Here is a 23977-nt window from a genome sequence, read left to right on the forward strand (position 1 = left end):
TCAAACACTCGGCGCGAACGGGGTTTTTTTTTACGGCCTCGCGCTGAACGCCATCTGTCAGTCACTGTGGGAGGACACACACGTGCACTTTCTGTCCACGCAAAGCTGTGTTTATGTTTCACCAGAACGAGCCCGTGTGTGTCCAACGACCGGCCACGTTTACTCTGCAGAGTTTACACGATAAAAAAAGATTTACAAATGTCAAGTCCAACTGTGGTGGAAGGTAACGAAGTACAAGTAGTAAAAGTACTTCAGTAGAATGTTTAAGTATCTGTACTTTTACTTGAGTACATTTGAGAGCAGTATCTGGACTTTCTACTCCACTACATTTTATAACAGGTGAGTGTTTTTAACGTGTTCAGAATTTGAGCAAAAGTAAAATAAACAAATTTAAAAAAAAAAAAAAGATCTATTCAAATTCAGCAAAAATCTCCACATTTGAAGCTTTAAAGACTCAAAATCTGTGAAAAATAATTTAGCTTTTTACTCTTTAAGTACATTTTTAAACAGGTACTTTAATACTTTTACTTAAGTAGATTTTTTCACGTGATACTTTTACTTTTACTTGAGTATTTCTTTACTCTAGTTCAAGGATTTGAGAAAATAAATGATAAATATTTAATTGAAGTGTATTTTATTTTTTTTTAAGATTATTGTGATCCTGATTGTCTGTAAACCCTCAGTCGTCTGATCCACAGCAAAAGACGAACTTTAAATCTGTAACTGGACAAATCGTAGGAGTGAACAGGTCAAATACGAGTCAGGTTTGTGGAGTTGCAAACCCGCTCACAGTAAAGACGCAGGTTTTGTCAAGTTTTTCAGGGCAATTAAAACCAAAATGAATAAAATCTATTACTTTAGACAATGTCGTGGCTAAAACGTTACACACTGTAGCTACGGTCCACTGGGTCAGAACCTCTCGACATAAAAACAGCTTCTGCCCCTCAGCTGTTTGTCTCATGAACACTTTATAATATCTGCACTAAACTGAACACTTTATAATATCTGCACTAAACTGAACACTTTATAACACCGGTCACTTTAATACGTCATGTTTGCCTGTTGTTCTGATGTTGTTGTACATATCTATTTTATTTTTAAGCATAGCAAGCTTTTTTTTTTTTTTTAGCTTTATGTATGCCCTTATTTGTATTTAAAATAGCTATATTTCTACTTTTTAAAATTATTATTATTATTATTATTATTCAGTGTTTTATGTTGCACTTTATCACCGAAGAAAGTTCCTAGTTTGTGACCTGTGTTCACTGAAAATGGCAATAAAATCTAATGACACTTGCACAGTCACCACAATAAAAGTGGGACTAAGCCTGGACTAAGCCTGGACTAAGCCTGGACTAAGCCTGGACTAAGCCTGGACTAAGCCTGGACTAAGCCTGGACTAAGCCTGGACTAAGCCTGGACTAAGCCTGGACTAAGCCTGGACTAAGCCTGGACTAAGCCTGGACTAAGCCTGGACTAAGCCTGGACTAAGCCTGGACTAAGCCTGGACTAAGCCTGGACTAAGCCTGGACTAAGCCTGGACTAAGCCTGGACTAAGCCTGGACTAGGACTTTCCCTGACACTGATATAAACATGAATAAATCTGCATTTGAGTCGTGTGGATGTTCAGTTTATACATGTGTAAAAGTAAAAACAAAACAAAAAAAAACAATCCATACAGTGGCTCTTTGGGGGTTAAAGGTCGTGACCCCTGCTCTAGCATCTGCACTTTTACTCAACACACTTCTTCTGCCGTTTGTGTTGTCGCTGTAAAAAAGTGCGACTGTGACATCAGAGTTTGAGGTGAAACTTTGAAAAGACGGATGAGGCGTGTTTGAGGCGGGGTCCATAAGGTGGGACAGATCGCCGTGTTACTAATGCGACGCAGATGTGCTCGGGGGGGATCCATTACAGCCGCGCGGTCGTAGGTGGTGAAAAATACTTCGTCTGCCGCTTTTCATATTTTTAAAGCGACAGAGACGGATCGGCGAGCGCAGCTGTTTAAGTGAAGACGATGGATTTGAGTTTAAAGTTTGTTCCTCGTGACACGTGGCAGCTCCGCGTCTGTGAAACACGACTTTTTTTTACGATACATGGGTTTTTAAAATGGAAACAGCCATCGAAATGTCATTATCCCCGTCGATAGAGCTCAAACATTTTAATGCAAACACTAATCATGAATTTATTTACGCCAAATGGGATCAATCTTTTTGTTGTATTTTTCACATATTTTTGGACTTTTTCTTACACTAAACTTGGACTTATATGAACTATTTCAGATAAATCAAGTCCGTCAGCCTTTCCCTCGTCTTTGTGCTTTGGGTCGTCACAGTTTGTGGGTGAAGTGTCCTGCTCAACGGCACAACGTCACCGTCCAACCTCATTTACGTTGAGAAATATTTACTTAAATCTCCGATATCACACAAAACTGACTCTTCGTGAGGTTTAAATCATGTTTTGGACTTGTGTTTTGTTCCATTTATTATCAGTCTGTAACATCTGCAAAGCTCAAAACGCGACGTTCCACCTTGTGATGTCATCAAGTGGTAGTTTTCAGATGAGAGCAGTGCATTATGGGACCTGTCTCACCTCAGTCCTGTGCCTCTGTCAGACTCACATCCACCTCAGTCACTGTGAGCCTCCAGCAGAGGAGACGCCTGAAAGATCAGGTTCTCCTCCTTCTCCTGTCCTCTTTGCCTCTTCTCCTGCTTTCCTTTCTTCCTCTCCTCCCACCTTGTCTCTCCTCCTCCTCCTGCTTTATCTCTTCTCTCCTGCTCTCCTCTCTGTCTCCCTCTCCTCCTCCTCTGTATTTCTCCTCCTTCCCCTCCTGCTCTTGTCCCTCTCTTTATTCCTCCTCTCTGTCTCTTCTCTCCTGCTCTCCTCTGTCTCTTTCTCGCTCCTTCTCCTCTCTGTCTCTCCTCCTCCTGCACTTTTCTCTCTCTCCCCCTCTGCATGTCCTCCTCTTCTCTGTATTTCTCCTCCTCCTGCTCTTGTTTCTCTCTCCTCCCCTCCTCCTCCTTTCCTCTCTGGCTCTCTTCCTCCCGCTCTTGTCTCTCCTCTCTCCTCTTCCTCCTTCCCCCTCTGTCCCTCTGCCTCCCCTTTTCCTCCTCTCCTCATCCTCCTCCTCTTCTCTGTATTTCTCCTCGTCCTGCTCTTGTTTCTCTCTCCTCCTCCCTCTCCTCCTCCTCCGTCGTCCTGATGGACAAAAGCCGTGTCCGTTGTCTCAGTATACTGCCTGTGCAGATGAGGCTGGTTGTTAATGGCTCTGGCAGAGTCGCTCTTATGATGGAAATATGTTTTCTGTTTTGGCAGAACGGGTCAAACATTACGAGCGGAATCAGCTGAGGGACGGCGGGTTATGGGACGGGCGGGGGGTCCCCGGGGGCCCGCCTCAGGCCGGTGCGGGACAGAGGGACCCTGCACCTGCTTCACTAACTACATCTAAACACAGGCTGGTCCCACGAGCTCCATGAGTCCAGCCCCAAACGCTTTTGTCCCACAGAGACGTGACCCTGGACATGGGGACACTTATTCTGACCATTTCTGACCACGGCGACTTTTCTTTTTTTTGTCTCTCCACCTCTCCTTTGTCTCTCGTCCTTTTTCTCTCTCCTCCTCTCCTCTATCACTCCTCCAGCTCCTCTTTCTCTGTATCTCTCCTCCTCTCTGTCTCTCCTCCTCCTCCTCCTCTTTCTATCTCATTTATTTTATCCTTCATTTATTTTCTGACCACAGAGACATTTATTTTTCTGACCATTTCTGACCATGGGGACATTTATTTCCTTGTCTCTCGCCATCTCTCCTCCTTTCTCTCCTTCTCTCCTTTATCTCTCCTCCTCCTCTTTCTCTTTCTCTGTTTAATCCTGGTGTTTTCCAAAACTTTTCTTAAAAACTGATCCAAGTGTCCAAACTGAATTTAAGCTCATTAGAAATCCTGAAAATGCAACACCTCCATTAAAATCCTGTGTAAGTGTTTTGACACATGGTCCAATCAGAGCAGTGCATTCTGGGTGTTCAGTTCATCCAGACTCATGCTCCATGTTTAAAACAGACGAGGACGAGACGAGTTTTAAAGTTTTAAAAAGAGCCACGCCAGCGTCTCATCTGTGACTGAAGCGTTTTCACTCACTTTTATTCAGCGGGACAAAAAAAGTATTTATTCAGCCGCCGCTTGTGCGAGTTCTGCCTCTTAAAAAAGACGAGAGAGGCCTGTAATTTAATTTAAATCATAGTTACACTTCAGCTATGAGAGACAGAATGGAGGGAAAGAATCCAGGAAATCACACAGACCTGTGACTTCTCCTTTAAGAGTCCCCTCTGTCCTCCACTCGTCCCCTGTTTGAACTCGTCCTCAGTATAAAAGACACATGTCCACAACCTCAAACAGTCAGACTCCAAACTCCACTATGGACAAGAGCAAAGGAACCACAAACAAAACTGTAGACACCAGGCCCCGAACACTCAATCTGCAACAGGTAAGAAGGAAATCACCTGTGGAGCGATTATTAGAAAATGGAAGACGAGACACTGATAATGTCCCTCGATCTGGGGTCCACAAAGATCTCACACCAGAACCACACGGGGCGACCGAGTGAACGACCTGCAGAGGGACCAAAGTAACAAAGGGACCATCAGTAACACACTACGCCGCCAGGGACTCAAATCCTGCAGTGTCCCCCTGTTTAAGACGGGACATGTCCAGGCCCGTCTGAAGTTTGACAGAAGCATTTGGATGATCCAGAAGAGGATTGGGGGAATGTCACATGGTCAGATCAAACCAAAATACAACCGTTTGGTAACTCAATTTGTCGTGTTTCCACCCCTATTATGAATCATGGGGGTGGAAACATCATGCTTTGGAATTGTTTTTCTGCAAAGGGACCAGGACGACTGATCCGTGTAAAGGAAAGAATGAACGGGGCCGTGTATCGTGAGATTTTGAGTGAAAACCTCCTTCCATCAGCAAGGACACTGAAGATGAAACGTGTCTGGGTCTTTCAGCGAGACAATGATCCCAAACAAGGAGAAGCATTTGACCCAGTCTCCAGATCTCAACCCCACAGAAGATCTTTGGAGGGAGTTGAAAGTCCGTGTTGCCCCAAAACATCACAGCTCTAGAGGAGATCTGCAGGAGGAACGGACCAAACTACAGCAACAGAGAAAACCTCAGACAGAAAACGACCTGTCACTGCAACAAAGGAATAAAACAAAGTATGAGATGAACTTTTGTTATTGACCAAAAACTTATTCTCCACCATAATTTGCAAATAAATTCATAGGATTAAAAACAGCTTTATGTTTGTTTCACTGATCAGAAGAAAACATCTCACCTGCTTCACCACAAGAGCTGAGTTTTATATTTTTCTCACTAATTACCTGCAGTTTGAGCCTAAATTAAGCACTGCAGTGTACTCCTTTGATTTGAGTAAAGTAACTGTTTAGTTTCTTCTATTTTATTTAGTTGTTTTGCTTGTTTCAAATCCGTCTGGGTAAAGCGCTGGTCTTTTACCTTCGGTCTGGTCTCGTTCCACCTCACTCTGTTTTTAAATGATTATAAACGGGGCGGTGATTTAGAGGCCGGTGTTTTGTTTGGGCCTTGTTAGCGTGTGTCCTAGCCTCAAAAGAAGTGTCCACAAAGGCCGTCCCTCTGAAGAGTGTGCACGCTCACTGACTCCTATGGTAACAGGTGTGCGCTGCGTGGAAGGAGGCGCACTTCATCAAGACTCTGAAAAGACTCCTGACATCTACAAGTCCAGTCCACCCTCCATGTCTTAAAAGGACACGCGATTTATGAGCGAATTTTAATAATAATAATAATAATAATAATACAACATGTGACTTTATAGAGCTGTTTGGGCTCACAGAGACGATTCAGGAACAGAAGACGACAGAGAGGAGGTGAGGAGGGAGTGAGGAGGTGCTGTTTTAGTAATGAAAATACATGTGACTTCCATAGAGATGTTTGGACTCACAAAGACGATTCAGGAAGAACAGAAACAGAAGATGGTGTGAAGGGATCGAGTGAGAAGGTGAGGAGGAGGTGCTGAGGAGGAGGTGCTGAGGGGGTGCTGAGGAGGAGGTGCTGAGGAGGAGGTGCTGAGGGGGTGCTGAGGAGGAGGTGCTGAGGGGGTGCTGAGGAGGAGGTGCTGAGGGGGTGCTGAGGAGGAGGTGCTGAGGGGGTGCTGAGGAGGAGGTGCTGAGGGGGTGCTGAGGAGGAGGTGCTGAGGGGGTGCTGAGGAGGAGGTGCTGAGGGGGTGCTGAGGAGGAGGTGCTGAGGGACTGAGGAGGAGGTGCTGAGGGACTGAGGAGGAGGTGCTGAGGGACTGAGGAGGAGGTGCTGAGGGACTGAGGAGGAGGTGCTGAGGGACTGAGGAGGAGGTGCTGAGGGACTGAGGAGGAGGTGCTGAGGGACTGAGGAGGAGGTGCTGAGGGACTGAGGAGGAGGTGCTGAGGGACTGAGGAGGAGGTGCTGAGGGACTGAGGAGGAGGTGCTGAGGGACTGAGGAGGAGGTGCTGAGGGACTGAGGAGGAGGTGCTGAGGGACTGAGGAGGAGGTGCTGAGGGACTGAGGAGGAGGTGCTGAGGGACTGAGGAGGAGGTGCTGAGGGACTGAGGAGGAGGTGCTGAGGGACTGAGGAGGAGGTGCTGAGGGACTGAGGAGGAGGTGCTGAGGGACTGAGGAGGAGGTGCTGAGGGACTGAGGAGGAGGTGCTGAGGGAAGTGTACATATAAAGTGTATAAAGAGTATATTTAAAATGTATATGTAAAGTGTGTGTATAGTGTATGTGTAAAGTGAATATATGAAGTGTGTTACTCTTTCATGTGGTGTATCAGAGTACAGTTACTTGAGTACAGGTCAGTACTTTATGTCCAGGCTCAAACTGCAGGTCACTGATGGGTCAAACTGACCCCAGCTCCTGTGGTCAGATGTTTTATTCGTCTGCAGCGTCTTTACTCTGCAATTTAAATGTAAAAGTAAAAGTATTCTAAGTATTCAGAATACTGTACTCTGATTGGACTATGTACCAGAATACTTCACTAAATACATTGTACTGCAGTATTCAGTATTCATGTGTTCTGTTACTACATTTTCAAAGTTTTCTCCCTGACCCAGGTCCATTAGTCAAATAAAATGAACTGAGTGATTTTGATCAGAACTTTGTCCAAATCTGAAAAAAATGAAGCAGAATTTATGACTGATTTATTTTAACTAAATAAAAACCTCATTTACATGTGTGTATTTGTGCTGTTATTGTGTGTTTGTGTTCATTTGTGTTGGGTGTGTGTTCGTGCCTCTCTTGTCTTTGTTTAACTCTGTCTCTAATTAACCAGAATTAAGTGTTTCTGTCCCATTGAAGACTCCGTTTCCTTTGAGCCGCACAGAAAAAACCTCAAGTAAAATGAAGTAAAGACTCGACGATTAACTCACAAACTACAGCCTCCCCCGAAACAGAAGAGTCCAGAGATGAAAAGACCAGGGCCTCCGCACACACACACACAACTACACACAACTACACACAACTACACACACACATACAACTACACACACACCCACACACAGCCTCCACACAACTACACACACACACACACCTACACACACACCCCACTACACACACATACATACACACCCCTGCACACAGCCTCCGCACAACTACACACAACTACACACAACTACACACACATACAACACACACACAGCCTCTGCACAACGACACACAACTACACATACACACAACTACACACAACTACACATACACACAACTACACACAACGACACACAACTACACACACACACACACACACACACAGCCTCATCTCTTCACATTCCCTCTGGCCGCTCTCGCTCTGAGCTCATTCCTAAAGACAAAAAGAAAAGACTTCAGCTCTGCCCCAAATCAAACACAAACACTGAGCTCCACACACTGAGCTCCACACACCGAGCTCCACACACCGAGCTCCACACACCGAGCTCCACACACTGAGCTCCACACACTGAGCTCCACACACTGAGCTCCACACACCAGCTCCACACTCCAGCTCCATCACGTGACACAGTCCGTGTTTAATCCGCGCTCATTTACGGCCGCGGGTCTCAGTTTAATCCCGCGCCTCTGATTCTTCCTCTTTTTCCCCCGTGAACAATTAACGTGTAATCTCCACACACACACGTTCTGTCCGCGCAGAGAGGAGCGAGCACCCGAGGGACCCGCGCGCACAGACCGCTCTGGTGCGCGGGGACGCGCTCGGCTCCATTAACGCGCGTGACGCGGGTCCCTCTGCGCCGAGTCATTTGACTTTTACCAAAAACAGTTTTCTCTGCAGGAAAATGTCTCTGAGCTGCGCGTGGACGTAGACCACAGAGGAACAGCCCCACAGAGGAACAGCCCCACAGAGGAACAGACCCACAGAGGAACAGCCCCACAGAGGAACAGCCCCACAGAGGAACAGCCCCACAGAGGAACAGACCCACAGAGGAACAGACCCACAGAGGAACAGACCCACAGAGGAACAGACCCACAGAGGAACAGACCCACAGAGGAACAGACCCACGCGCCTTTACGCAGCGCCCAAACACGGAGAAAACGCGCTCTATAAATGTGCACGCGCGGACTCGTGCTCTCTGTGTGTTTATATTATTATTATTTTTTATTATTTTTTATTATTATTTCTCTGATTCATTCTATATTTTTAGAAACATAAAAATGTGATGTTCGATGCGCTTCAATAAAAGGCCTTTTTGTTTTAGGCCTTTGGAAAAATGAGCGGAGAAAAGAAACAGAAGAGTTTGATAAATGTGAAGACGTGACCACAGGATGAGACAGACTGAGGGACACAGAGACACTGAGGGACACATGGGGACACACTGAGACACAGGGGGACACACTCAGACACAGGGGGACACAGGGGGACGGGACAGCGGCGCAGCTGAGGCACAAAAGAGGAAACTTAGATTTGATGATAATCTGCATTTTATTGAAATATTCTCCGGGCGATAATAAATATCATTCATCAACAATGTACAAAAATAAAGACACTGGTCTGTGGAGTCACGGGTCATGCGGGTCATGCGGGTCACTGCTGTTTACAACATGCGGGTCCATAAAAGAGTCACAGCAGCGCCACAAACCTGGACCCGAGCAGCAGAGTCCAGAGCCTGGTCCACACCGGGTCCAGACCGGGTCCAGACCGGATCCAGACCGGGTCCAGACCGGGTCCAGACCAGGTCCAGACCGCATCCAGACCGGGTCCAGACCGGGTCCAGACCAGGTCAACACCGGGTCAACACCGGGTCCAGACCAGGTCCAGACCGGGTCCAGAAATACACTAGACCAGGTCCACACACACACAGACACCTCCAGACCCACCAGACCAGGTCCAGGTCCAGACCAGGTCCAGGTCCAGACCGGGTCCACACACAGCTCCAGGTCCACACAGAGACACTGCTCCAGACCGGGTCCACATTTACCTCTGGCAAAATTATAAGTCCTTGTTACAAGGAAAAATACACTTTTTCTTTTAGTCAAACCAAGAAAACACACACCCAGCAACACACACAGCAACACACACAGCAACACACACAGCAACACACACAGCAACACTCCCAGCATGCAGCGCTGCCCGCTCCCTGTACATGTTCTGTACATGTTCTGTACATGTTCTGTACATGTTCTGTACATGTTCTTAATGTTCTATATAAACCTCACACAGAGTCTCGTGTTATTTCATAGAGTCTTTACTGTCCGTGAGGCGCGTGAGGCCGCTGGAGGAGATGGGGATGTGCGCGGGCGGCTGGCAGATGGCGCACGGACACGGGAGACCGGCCCAGTGCTGGAACCCCGAGCCCAGCGGCAGCGCGGGAGGAGCGGGGGCCGAGCCCTTCATCAGGGAGTGCGGGGGTCTCATAGAGGCCAGTCCCGGGATGGAGCCGGGCAGAGACCCGGAGGCGGAGCCGGAGAGCAGCGGGTGAACCTGATGCGCCGCCGCCGCCGCCGCCGCGACCGCCGCGGCCACGGGCCCCGAGTGTCCCCCGGAGTGAGTCCCGGACACCGTCCCGCAATGGAAGGCGGAGTGCTGCCCCCCGTAGATCTCCCCCACGAGCCGCTTCATCTCGTCCAAGGAGCTCGTGAGCATCAGGATGTAGTTCCGCGCGAGGAGAAGCGTCGCGATCTTTGACAGTTTCCTCACGGAGGGCCCGTGCGCGTAGGGCATGACCTCGCGCAGTCCGTCCATGGCCAGGTTCAGGTCGTGCATGCGTTTGCGCTCGCGGCCGTTGATCTTGAGGCGCAGCTGGTACATCTCCTCTTCTGTCACCTGTTTCTTCAGTTTGTATTTGCTGCTGTTCTTGCCGTCCCCGGAGCGCGCGTGCTCGGGGGTCATCTTGTGGCTGTTGGAGGTGGAGGAGACGGAGGAGGCCACGTGGTGGTGCGGCAGGTGGTGGTGCTCGCGTAAGAACATGTCATCCATGTCCGGGGAAGATGCTCTGCTGCTCGCGCTCGAGTCTGAATTCATTTTATGCGCGCGTGGGGTCCTCCCTCTCTTTTCTCTCTCTCCCGTGTCTGTGGAGCGCGCGGCTGTTCCACGGGCCTCTGTGTCACTGTGTCTGCGCCGGAGCCTCGTGCACAGCCTATTTATACGCGCGCAGACTCGGCGCGCTCCTATTCGGCCGCGGGTGAAGGGTGGACGGGGAAGGGGCGGTGGGACTGTCCCATTCACTGCTTTATCAGCGCGCGGTCGGGGGCGCACTCCTCCGCGCGCTCTGCTTTCTCTTTTCTTTTTTTCTTCTTTACGTTAAAAACACGATGATGTGGTTTTACAGACGCGTCTTCTCCGTTTCACAGGCGACATTTTGTGTGAGATTTGTCCAAAGTGTCTGAGGTCAGTGTCTGTTCTTCTGTTTAAAGTGTTTGATTTGACAGAAAACACATTTGTGTTGAACGACCTGCACAAATAAAACAGCTTCTGTTTATCTGTTTATCTGTTTATCTGTTTATCTGTTTATCTGTTTATCTGTTTATCTGTTTATCTGTTTATCTGCTCCAGAGTGAAAGAGACAAAACTAAACATCATGTCACAAATGTGTTTTTTTCTTTTTGCTGCAGCAACAAGAGGAGCCGAGACAGAGACACGCGCCACAGAAGGTACAAGTGAAAATAATAATAATAATAATAATAAATAAATAATATAATAATAATAATAATAAATAAACATAATAATAATAATAATAAATAAACATAATAATAATAATAATAATAATAATATCAAATGAAATATAATAAAAAAGTAATAAAATAATAATACAATTAATAAAAAATAATAAAAATATAAACTAATACAAATAATACAAATACATCATGTTAGTCATTGAGCACATATTAAAATGAGTGAACAAGTGAGTGCACAAGGTACCATTTAATAATAATAATAATAATTAAAACTGCAAGCAGTGATAAAGGCCCTCGCCACCCCTTGCCACCGCGGGGTACACGCCACCGCGGAGATCCTGCCTTTCGTTCCCGCTTACATCGCTCCTCCCCCCAAAATGAGCGACTGAGTAATACTACTCCATTCATTCCAATGAGAGCATTGATGACATTGTCACGCCTGTACGGTTGGAAATAGAGACATGACTTCATTGGCTTTTTTGTTCAGTATGATGAGAGGAATATGTGTACCAAATTTCAATGGTCTATGACAAAGTAATAATTTTTCGTCCTTGTTGACCAAAACCCATGTATTTCAATGAGAAATGTCAGACGTTGCCATGGCAACACCTTTGAAAATAGAGGTATGGTGTCATTGACCTTTTTGTTCAGTATCGCAATAGCGATATTTATTCCAAATTTCAAATGTTTGTGACAAAGTAATTTTTTTACGTGCCATTTAAAATTTCAAGGGGGCGCTGTGGAGCAATGTAATATTTGACATATGTGAATTGCATATCTATGCACTCAGATCAAGATTTTGAACAAAACGTATATTAATGCCGGGAATTAGGACACTGCATGTTTGAGTTATGGGCCATTGAAAACTTCAAAATATTGCTTTTTTCTTTGATTGGTGGCCACACCCACATTTTATGATGTAGAAAAATCAAAGACAGCTCATTATAATCCCACATGGGTCTAGTTCATTTTGACCAATTTGCAAGTTTGTTGAATAAAAATCCACGACATAAAAAATCCAAATGTGAGAGTTAAAATTGTGGAAAAATGGGGTTCCGCCCACAATGGCCGACTTCCTGTAGGGTTTAGGGCGGGGTCATAATATATTTTTTTACTTGTCTTGACATGTTCTATGTTTGTACCAAATTTCATTTGTCTACGATGAAAAAGGTCTCTCATTGCCGCAATGTATTTCAAATTTTGAGGTGGCGCTATTGAGTCATTTTGTTACGTAAATTTTTTTGCACATCAAAATACAACATTTCTTGCCAATCTTGAATTTCAGGCCATAGTTTGATGAGTGTAGAGCATCTATTTAGTCTACAACAAAGTCCAGTACTCTGAACCCCATTCATTTCAATGGCACATTTATTATGTTACCACGGCAACATAGTTGCAAATAGAGGTATGATCTCATTGACTTTTTTTATCAGTATGTCAAGGAGGATGTATGTGCAAAATTTCAAATGTTTATGTCAAACTTTGCAAAAACAATGCATTGGAGTTTTAGGGGGCGCTACCGAGACATTTTTCAAAATTTTTATAAACGCAGGTAAAAATAAAATTTTTTTCACCAGTCTTGAATTTTGGGTGCAATAAAATTGACTTTTCGTTAACGTTCAGGGGGGCAAAAATGACTTCAAAGCGGTAAGTATAATAATAATAATAATAATTAAAACTGCAAGCAGTGATAAAGGCCCTCGCCACCCCTTGCGACCGCGGGGTACACGCCACCGCGGAGATCCTGCCTTTCATTCCCGCTTACATCGTTCCCCCCCAAAATCAGCGACTGAGTAATACTACTCCATTCATTCCAATGACAACATTTATCACATTTTCACGCCTGCACGGTTGGAAATAGAGGTATGTGTTCATTGGGTTTTTTGTTCAGTATGATGAGAGGAATATGTGTACCAAATTTCAATGGTCTATGACAAAGTAATTATTTTTCATCCTTGTTGACCAAAACCCATGTATTTCAATGAGAAATGTCAGATGTTGTCATGGCAACACCTTTGAAAATAGAGGTATAGTGTCATTGACTTTTTTGTTCAGTATCGGAATAGGGATGTCCATGCCAAATTTCAAATGTTTGTGACAAAGTAATTTTTTTGTGTACCATTTAAAATTTCAAGGGGGCGCTGTGGAGCAATGTAATATGTGATATGTGTAAATTGCATATCTATGCACTCAAAATAAGATTTTAAACAAAACGTATATTAATGCCGGAAAATAGGACACAGCATGTTCAAGTTACGGACAATTTAGAATTTCAAAAAACGTCTTTTTTCTTTGAAGGCTGGCCACACCCACATTTTATGATATAGAAAAATCCAAGACAGTTCCATATAATCCCACATGGGTCTAGTTCATTTTTACCAATTTGCAAGATTCTTGAATGAAAATCCAAGGCGCAAAAAATCCAAATGTGAGAGGTAAAATTTTGAAAAAATCGGGTTCCGCCCACAATGGCCGACTTCCTGTAGGGTTTAGGGTGGGGTCATAATATAATTTTTTACTTGTCTTGACATGTTCTATGTTTGTACCAAATTTCATTTGTCTACGATGAAAAAGGTCTCTAATTGCCGTAATGTATTTCAAATTTTGAGGTGGCGCTATTGAGTCATTTTGATATGTTAATTTTTTTGAACATCAAAATACAAAATTTTTTGCCGATCTTGAATTTCAGGCCATAGTTTGATGAGTGTAGAGCATCTATTTAGTCTACAACAAAGTCCAGTACTCTGAACCCCATTCATTTCAATGACACATTTATTATGTTACCACGGTGACATAGTATCAGACAGAGGTATGTTCTCTTTGGCTTTTTTGTTCAGTTTGCCAAGCCAAATGTCCATGCCAAATTTCAGATGTTTACGTCAAAGTAATTTTTTTGGTCCAATTCAAAAGTTCAAGGGGGCGCTGTGGAGCAGAAAAAAATCTGACATATGTAAATTGTATAACATTTTGTGTAGATCAAGATTTTAAACAAAATGTATATTAATGCCGGGAAATAGGACACTGCATGTGTGAGTGATGCACATTTTAACACTTCAAATTATTGATTTTTTTTTTGCAGGCTGGCCACACCCACATTTTATGATGTAGAAAAATCAAAGGCAGCTCCCTATAATCCCACATGGGTCTAGTTCATTTTGACCAATTTGCATGTTTCTTGAATGAAAATCCAAGGCGCAAAAAATCCAAATGTGAGAGGTAAAATTTTGAAAAAATGGGGTTCCGCCCACAATGGCCGACTTCCTGTAGGGTTTAGGGTGGGGTCATAATATAATTTTTTACTTGTCTTGACATGTTCTATGTTTGTACCAAATTTCATTTGTCTACAATGAAAAAGGTCTCTCATTGACGTAATGCATTTTGATTTTTGAGGTGGCGCTAATGAGTCATTTTGAAAGAATAATTTTTTTGAACATCAAAATAATAAATTTTTCACCAAACTTGAATTTTGGGTCCAATAAAATTGAGTTTTCGTTAACGTTCAGGGGGTCAAAAATGACTTCAAAGCGGTAAGTATAATAATAATAATAATAATAATAATAATAATAATAATGGAAAATTTTTTTCCACCCATTATTTTTCTCCTAAACCATAACAACTACAGTCATGTGACTTTCTCACATTGTGCCCCATCACAAATAAGGCCCCTGTGATTTTTTTCACACGTCCACGTCAAAGCGTTTGTGTTCTACGAATTTTTGAAAATGAAATTTGAAGAGGGCACTAGAGAGCCATTTTGTGAGAGAGTGCCTTGATTTGCATATCATTCCGTTCAGCTCACAAATGTGCATAAATGCTGTATTAGCGTTTTCCCAACAAAAAATGTGTGAAAGAGAAATATTTTATTGAAATATTCCAAAATTTGTGATTTTGTTGAAAATTCACCCTGACCACACCCAAAGTCATAATCAAAATGTAACTGATAATCTTTAATCACACATGGGTTTAGTGGGATTTGACCAAATTTGACGTGTTTCTAATGAAAACTGTGCGAGAAAATGTCCTGAATGCGAGGGTGTGCACTTTTGTCGTTCACGGGTTTGATCCAATATGGCCGACTTCCTGTACATATTAGGGCGGGACCATAATATAATTTTTGTCATGTCCCGACATGTACTATTTTTTGATGTGAGTTTCAGATTTTTACGTTGACTTTTTTCCGAGTCAGGCTCCCATTGGCCCCATGAAAATGAAAGTTTGAGGTGGCGCTACCGAGTCGTCTTTCGATATTTTTTCTCGGGGTCTTTTGTGACAATTAGAGCTCGTCGAGTTCTAATTTTTGACACCACTCACTGCCATGTCGGGGCGTGTTTACTACTTGATTTTTGCCATTTTCCACACTCCGGACGCGGTTTTAATGAGTCCCTCGCCGGGACGGAGTCCCAGGCTCGGGCCTAATAATAATGGAAATTTTTTTTCCACCCATTATTTTTCTCCTAAACCATAACAGCTACAGTCATGTGACTTTCTCACATTGTGCCCCATCACAAATAAGGCCCCTGTGATTTTTTTCACACGTCCACGACAAATCGATTGTCTTCTACGAATTTTTGAAAATGAAATCTGAAGAGGGCGCTAGAGAGCCATTTTGTGAGAGAGTGCCTTGATTTGCATATCATTGCGTTCAGCTCACAAATGTGCATAAACGCTGTATTAGCATTTTCCCAACAAAAAATGTGTGAAAGAGAAATATTTTTTTGAAATATTCCAAAAATTGCGATTTTGTTGAAAATTCACCCTGACCACACCCAAAGTCATAATCAAAATGTAATTGTTAATCTTTAATCACACATGGGTTTAGTGGGATTTGGCCAAATTTGAAGTGTTTGTGATGTAAACTGGGCGAGAAAATGTCCTGAATGCGAGGGTGTGCACTTTTGTCGTTCCCGGGTTTGATCCAATATGGCCGACGTCCAGTAAATTTTAGGGCGGGGCCATAATATAATTTTTGTCATGTCCCGACATGTTCTATTTTTTGATGTGAGTTTCGGATTTTTACGTCGACTTTTTTCCGAGTCGGGCTCCCATAGGCCCCATGAAAATCAAAGTTTGAGGTGGCGCTACCGAGTCGTCTTGCGATATTTTTTCTCTGGGTGTTTTGTGACAATTAGAGCTCGTCGAGTTCTAATTTTTGACACCACTCACTGCCATGTCGGGGCGTGTTTACTACTTGATTTTTGCCATTTTCCGGGTTTCGGACGCGGTTTTAATGAGTCCCTCGCCGGGACGGAGTCCCAGGCTCGGGCCTAATAATAATAATAATTATTATTATTATTATTATTATTAACTTGCTCCTTTCCGTTCACTTTGTTAAATTGGTCAAGTGCAGAGACATACAGAGTTTTGTCCTTGTTGCTCTTGGGGCTGAAGGGTCCACTCCAGAGCTGTTGTGTTGATGGAGAGAAGGCCTTAAGAAAAACATGTGGACAAACTCTGCCCTCCTCCCCCTGCTCCCCCTGCTCCTCCTGCTCCCCCTGCTCCCCCTGCTCCTCCTCCTCCTCCTCCTCCTCCTCCTCCTGTCCCACTGAAAAACTGTCACAAATTATTCTCCACCAATGAGGTCCCCCGGTCTCTGCACTAAAAGCCTCATTCTCGTTCCGTATTGTGGGTCCAGCCTCAGAGTCCGGCTCATAAAGGTGCGGCCGGGTCTTTGCTCTCTCTTGGTGGCATTAGAAAGTGTAAACCTTTGAATACCAATGCCCTGAACGGGACATATGTGAGCGCGCTGTAAGCCTCATAATCCTGTCCCCGAGTGTTTCTTTGTGTCTCCACACACACCACAGAAAGTGCCCCTAATCCTGCCAAAATGCTCAGATAAAGAGCGGAGGAGGCCGAGGGACCTGAGGGACCTACATGTGAGGGCAGGTACGAGGGGACGGAGAGGCCGCAGTGTTCACTTATATTTACATTTTAGATTAAAATATCCACACTGGTAAAATAAAAAAACACTCAAAACTGTGCAGTCGATGGAAATGTAGGAATCAGGTTTGACCTGGTTTAACAAATATGATTATTATGAATATGAGCCGTGCCCTTCATCCTCTTCCTCTTCTTCCTCTTCCTCTCACAGACTCTGTTATGTCACACTCTCGCTGCTTGTGCTGTTCTATTTAAAATTAATGTTTCAAAAATGAGTTGACACTAAACACTTCTGGTTTTATAAAGTGTAGATTCTCTTGTTTTAAATTTCACTGTTTTCACTTTAATTTTCTGAATAAACGACAGACATGGGCAAACTACGGCCCTGGGGCCACACACGGCCCTTTGGGCTCATTCATCCGGCCCAATGTGACCAAATTATATTAAAAAAGGTCAAATAGGTTGAGTTTTTCTGCTGTGTTTATTTAACTGAAATTTTATAAATTAATGATTAATTTAATTAATGCATTTGAAAAACAGTTTGTACAATGAGCCTTTCACATTCAGGCTCGTTACATGTGACAGGACAAATGTCAAATATATAATATATAATATAAACATATATATGTCCTGGCCCCGCCCCCTGTCACATTTTACACTGTGGCGTGTGTGTAAAAAACACATTTACATTAAAACATAAATGTGTTTAATTTGACACATTCATGTAAATCAGTTTAATTCTATAAATCCTGATATTTTATCTTCATGTTTTGGCTCGTGGCTCGTGGCTCTTACTCTGTTGTGATGTTTTGTGTGTTTCTAAGATAATTACACACTCATATTGTCTTTTTGTTGTTGTCATTTCCTGTTTGACTCAAATTATTTCTCACACACACACCCACACACACACACCCCCACACCCCCCCTCACACACACACACACACACACACACACCCTCACACACACACACACACACACCCACCCTCACACACACACACACACACACACACACACACAGTTGTGGGTGGCCCAGGCCTAATGAGTTTGGGGCAGGACAGAAGAAATGAGGAGTCCCACAGAGAGGTCCCTGAGCGCCGCCCTGCTGGCTCTGGAGCCTCTGGAGGCTCTTGTGGCTCTTGTGTTTCTCGTGGTTCTGGTGGCTCCTCCGGTGGCTCCTCTGGTGGCTCTTGTGTTTCTTGTGGCTCTGGAGCCTCTGGTGGCTCTGGAGGCTCTTGTGGCTCTTGTGTTTCTCGTGGTTCTGGTGGCTCCTCCGGTGGCTCCTCTGGTGGCTCTTGTGTTTCTTGTGGCTCTGGAGCCTCTGGTGGCTCTGGAGCCTCTGGAGGCTCTTGTGGCTCTTGTGTTTCTCGTGGTTCTGGTGGCTCCTCCGGTGGCTCCTCTGGTGGCTCTTGTGTTTCTTGTGGCTCTGGAGCCTCTGGTGGCTCTGGAGCCTCTGGAGGCTCTTGTGGCTCTTGTGTTTCTCGTGGTTCTGGTGGCTCCTCCGGTGGCTCCTCTGGTGGCTCTTGTGTTTCTTGTGGCTCTGGAGCCTCTGGTGGCTCTGGAGCCTCTGGAGGCTCTTGTGGCTCTTGTGTTTCTCGTGGTTCTGGTGGCTCCTCCGGTGGCTCCTCTGGTGGCTCTTGTGTTTCTTGTGGCTCTGGAGCCTCTGGTGGCTCTGGAGCCTCTGGAGGCTCTTGTGGCTCTTGTGTTTCTCGTGGTTCTGGTGGCTCCTCCGGTGGCTCCTCTGGTGGCTCTTGTGTTTCTTGTGGTTCTGGAGCCTCTGGTGGCTCTGGAGCCTCTGGAGGCTCTTGTGGCTCTTGTGTTTCTCGTGGCTCTGGTGGCTCTGGTGGCTCTTGCGGCTCCCCTGGTGGCTCCCCTGGTGGCTCCCCTGGTGGCTCCTCTGGTGGCCCTGGTGGCTCTGGTGGCTCTTGTGTTTCTCGTGGCTCTGATGGCTCCTGGTGGCTCTTGTGTTTCTTGTCGCCCTGGAGGCTCTGGTGGCTCTGGTGGCTCTTGTGTTTCTCGTGGCTCTGGTGGCTCCTCTGGTGACTCCTCCGGTGGCTCTTGTGTTTCTTGTGGCTCTGGAGACTCTGGTGGCTCTGGTAGCTCTGGTGGCTCTGGTGGCTCCTCTGGTGGCTCTTGCGGCTCTTGTGTTTCTCGTGGCTCTCGCGGCTCTGATGGCTCCTGGTGGCTCTTGTGTTTCTTGTCGCTCTGGAGGCTCTGGTGGCTCTGGTGGCTCTTGCGGCTCTTGTGTTTCTTGTGGCTCTGGTGGCTCTGGTGGCTCTTGCGGCTCTTGTGTTTCTTGTCACCCTGGAGACTCTGGTGGCTCTTGCGGCTCCCCTGGTGGCTCCTCTGGTGGCTCTGGTGGCTCTTGTGTTTCTCGTGGCTCTCGCGGCTCTGATGGCTCCTGGTGGCTCTTGTGTTTCTTGTGGCTCTGGAGACTCTGGTGGCTCTGGTGGCTCTGGTAGCTCTGGTGGCTCTGGTGGCTCCTCTGGTGGCTCTTGCGGCTCTTGTGTTTCTCGTGGCTCTCGCGGCTCTGATGGCTCCTGGTGGCTCTTGTGTTTCTTGTCGCTCTGGTGGCTCCTCTGGTGGCTCCTCTGGTGGCTCTTGCGGCTCTTCTGTTTCTCGTGGCTCTGGTAGCTCTGGTGGCTCCTCTGGTGGCTCTTGCGGCTCTTGTGGCTCTGGTGGCTCTGATGGCTCCTGGTGGCTCTTGTGTTTCTTATCGCCCTGGAGACTCTGGTGGCTCTTGCGGCTCCCCTGGTGGCTCCTCTGGTGGCTCCCCTGGTGGCTCCTCTGGTGGCTCCCCTGGTGGCTCCTCTGGTGGCTCCCCTGGTGGCTCCTCTGGTGGCCCTGGTGGCTCTGGTGGCTCTTGTGTTTCTCGTGGCTCTCGCGGCTCTAATGGCTCCTGGTGGCTCTTGTGTTTCTTGTGTTTCTTGTCGCCCTGGAGGCTCTGGTGGCTCTTGTGTTTCTTGTGGCTCTGGTGGCTCCTCCAGTGGCTCTTGTGTTTCTTGTGGCTCTGGAGACTCTGGTGGCTCTGGTGGCTCCTCTGGTGGCTCCTCTGGTGGCCCTGGTGGCTCTGGTGGCTCTTGCGGCTCTTGTGTTTCTCGTGGCTCTCGCGGCTCTGATGGCTCCTGGTGGCTCTTGTGTTTCTTGTCGCTCTGGTGGCTCCTCTGGAGGCTCTGGTGGCTCTGGTGGCTCCTCTGGTGGCTCCTCCAGTGGCTCCCGTGGCTCTGGTCACACAGGAGGATGAGGCTGTGTGTCCAGTCTGACCCCGTGACCTCAGACGCTTCAGCTTCAGCTCGTCCCGTTTGAGCAGAACGAGCCTCAGTGATTCTGAGCCGTTTGAGCGGCAGATGGAGCCAGAGCAGGAGCCACATTAAAGCCTCGTGTTCTCTGTTGGTTCGTTTCTTTTTGATAAACTTTTCTGGACGTTTTTTCTTGGTTCGTTGGGTCTGATTCAGTCGGATTCGTGTGTTTCTCGTCTCTGCGGCACAAAGTAAAAGAACCTTCAAATTATGAGACGCCTTTGATTAAACGAACGATCAAACGGCTCAGTCTGAGGCGGCTCATTAACACGTGTCTGTTTTGTTCTCAGACTTTAATGAGGCGGAAACAAGTGAAACTCATGTTCTGATAATTCCATAAAACTCCTTCTTCGTTTGTTTTGGTGGAAATATTTGAACCTCGCACAAGTTTAGAAAGTTTGAATGAAACAGCGAAATTATCTGAAATTATCTGTAAATAATCCTCAAGGTGGAGCCCGTAGAGATCGATCCATGAGGATTTTCATGGTTGATACCGATACTGATTATTTCAAATCCAGAGAACACAATGACCGATAAACTCTGTGTGGATATATATATAATACTAAATACTCAAATTAAATATATTTTCACACACGGTCGACACTTTTACACAGAGTTACATTGATATTTTAATATAAAGAGCCGATTTTGAGTATTTTTCTGCAAATAATGTCGTTTTTATTTACTACAAACTCCGCACAGTCCGATATCAGAGCTGTGTGTCACGTTTTCTGCACTGATTTTTGTATTAAAGTGTAAAAATAAAGCTTTGTTTGTGTTTTTTAGGCCGCAAATCCAGCAAAACTAAATATCGGTCTGCGCTGGAGATTTAACACCGATACCTCATACGCTAAAAACTGCAAATATCGGTTCAAATATCGGTCTCTGTTTACTCAATCTATCTGTAGAGCCTTGACCAAACCTGAGCCTTTAGTGGCAAAAGGTCAAAAGGTCGTCTCAGAATATTAATGTAGAGTAACTGTAATCTGGTACGCTTGGGAGTATTTAGAGTACAGTTACTTTAAAGTATTTAGAGTACAGTTACTTTAAAGTATTCTTCCATCTCCGCTCGTCCTTTTATTTAACTCTGATCTGAAAATCTAAGTCCTGCGGAGTTTAAAGTCCCTGAGACAAACCTGCAGATTTAGGCTGAGGCTCTTCTGTCAAACTGAAAAACGCTCTGTTCCACCTCGTGATGTCATCGTGTGGTGATACAGGAAGTGCTCCACTGCATTTTTAAACTCATTCATTTATAAAGTCATTTGGATCATTTCAGATTCTGGAGTCGCCGCGTATCTCGACTGAACTGAAGGTAAAAGGAGCTTGAAAACGACCACTTGATGACATCACAAGGTGGAACAGAGCGTTTTGAGGCCTGGAGATGTCACAGACGAATAATAAAATGAAACAAAACACAAGTCCAGGTCTGTTTTTTGAGGAAATAACAACATTAAAACACGATTCAAAGCTTCACAGGAGTCAGTTTTGTGGGATATTGGACGTTTAAAGGTTGTTCTCCGCGTTTCTACCGTCCATTTTGAAGATTTAGATTTAAAAAAAAAGTCCTCTGCATTTGCCCCGTTCTGTATTTGCCCCGTTCTGTATTTGCCCCGTTCTGCATTTGCCCCGTTCTGCATTTGCCCCGTTCTGTATTTGCCCCGTTCTGTATTTGCCCCGTTCTGCATTTGCCCCGTTCTGTATTTGCCCCAGTCTAATGTGGAAAAATGGAAATAAATCCGTCAAACGTGTAACTTTCCAGGAGATTCACTTTTTTCACCATTTACTTTACTACACCAGATACTTTAATTATGGCTCTGGGGCCGATTCTACTGTGGCTTTAAGTATCAGCTGATGCTCGATATATCGACCGATACCAGAGCAGAGACACAGCGTTTATTTATTTAAAACTAAATTAAAATAAGACAGAGCTGATCCTAAAGTGACTCGTCTGCTGCTCGTGTGTCGAGTCACGACAGTTTTGTGTCAATAAAAGTTCAAATCGATTTTTATTCATTTTCCACATCAAACATATCGATATTTATCGATATTTAAAGTCGATATCAGATCAGTTCAGTATCGGTGCCTCTGTTTCTGTCGCTCGAGCTTTTCTCCTGCAGGAGTCAAATATTTATATATAAAGTATTTTATTTTATGCTCCTCCTGTCGCTCCTGCTCCTCCTGTTCCTTCTGCTCCTCCTGTCGCTCCTGTTCCTCCTGTATCTCCTGCTCCTCCTTTTCCTCCTGCTCCTCCTGTTCCTCCTGTTCCTTCTGCTCCTCCTGTTCCTTCTGCTCCTCCTTTTCCTCCTGTTCCTTCTGCTCCTCCTGTTCCTCCTGCTCCTCCTTTTCCTCCTGTTCCTTCTGCTCCTCCTGTTCCTCCTGTCGCTCCTGTTCCTCCTGTTCCTCCTGTCGCTCCTGTTCCTCCTGCTCCTCCTGTTCCTCCTTTTCCTCCTGCTCCTCCTGTTCCTCCTGCTCCTCCTGTTCCTCCTTTTCCTCCTGTTCCTTCTGCTCCTCCTGTTCCTCCTGTCGCTCCTGTTCCTCCTGCTCCTCCTGTTCCTCCTGTCACTCCTGCTCCTCCTTTTCCTCCTGCTCCTCCTGTTTCTCCTGCTCCTCCTGTTCCTCCTGCTCCTCCTTTTCTTCCTGTTCCTTCTGCTCCTCCTGTTCCTCCTGCTCCTCCTGTTCCTCCTGTCGCTCCACAAACAGAGGCTTGTCCCGGGACCCTGTCTCATTTTCTGTGACACGCAGTGAACAGAAGAGGAGCTGAGAGGAGGAGGAGAGGAGATGAAGAGGAGAGAAGAGATAAGGAGGAGAGGAGATGAGGAGGAGAGAAGAGACAAGGAGGAGAGGAGATGAGGAGAGAGAGAAAGAAGAAGAGGAGATGAGGAGGAGACTAGGGGATGAGAGGAGACGAGGAAGAGAGAGGAGAGGAGGAGCTGCGAGGAGATTAGGAGGAGAGAGGAGGTGAAAGAAGACGAGTAAAGAGAGGAGATGAGGAAGAGAGAAGGAGAGGAGGGTAAGAGGAGATGAGGAGCTGAGAGGAAAAGAGAAAGAGAGGAGATGAGTGGCCACAAGGAGCTGAGAGGAGTAGAGGAGGTGAATAGGAGAGGAGACAAGGGTATGAGGAGATGAGGAGAGAGAGGAGACAAGAAGGGGAGGAGATGAGGAGAGGAGAGAGAGGAAAAGAGAAGGAGAGGAGATGAGGGACTACAAGGAGCTAAGAGGAGACAAAGGCCTGAGAGGAGACGAGGAGCAAAGAGGAGATGAGGAGGTGTGTGACTCCTTGTTCCATATAAATCGTTTTGAGTGAAAAAAACGTTCGTCCATTTCCAGATTCGATCTTTTCTTTTGCGTTCGATTCTCAAGGTCACTGATCTGCTCTGACTGAAAGTGAAACCGCACGGCTCCTCGCTGCTCCTCGCTGCTCCTCGCCGCTCCTCCATGCTCCTCCATGCTCCTCGCTGCTCCTCCCTGCTCCTCGCCGCTGGAGTGTGTCCAAACTCAGATCACACCTCACACTTTCCCGAGGATCGATGATGAATCCTCCATAAAATTAATCCCCTGCATATTTTAACGCTCCACCGGAAAGTTTACGGCCCGAGAATGAAACAGACAAAAGAACTTTATCAAACGGAGACGTAGTGTGTG

The 23977-nt window shown here is 45.7% G+C and overlaps 1 protein-coding gene across 1 annotated transcript; it reads right to left on the reverse strand.

Annotated features, from left to right (window-relative positions):
* Positions 1 to 9717: 9717 nt before the first annotated feature.
* Positions 9718 to 10509, reverse strand: olig3 (oligodendrocyte transcription factor 3). The gene has a single exon (XM_033979971.1). The coding sequence runs from the start codon at positions 10507 to 10509 to the stop codon at positions 9718 to 9720; it is 792 nt and encodes a 263-aa protein (XP_033835862.1).
* Positions 10510 to 23977: the final 13468 nt, after the last annotated feature.

Source organism: Periophthalmus magnuspinnatus, chromosome 15, assembly GCF_009829125.3.
Source record: "Periophthalmus magnuspinnatus isolate fPerMag1 chromosome 15, fPerMag1.2.pri, whole genome shotgun sequence".
NCBI lineage: Eukaryota > Metazoa > Chordata > Actinopteri > Gobiiformes > Gobiidae > Periophthalmus > Periophthalmus magnuspinnatus.

What these genes read in the sequence shown, in the direction of transcription:
- olig3 (XM_033979971.1), bottom strand. Translation starts at nt 10,509, where the DNA reads ATGAATTCAGACTCGAGCGCGAGCAGCAGAGCATCTTCCCCGGACATG.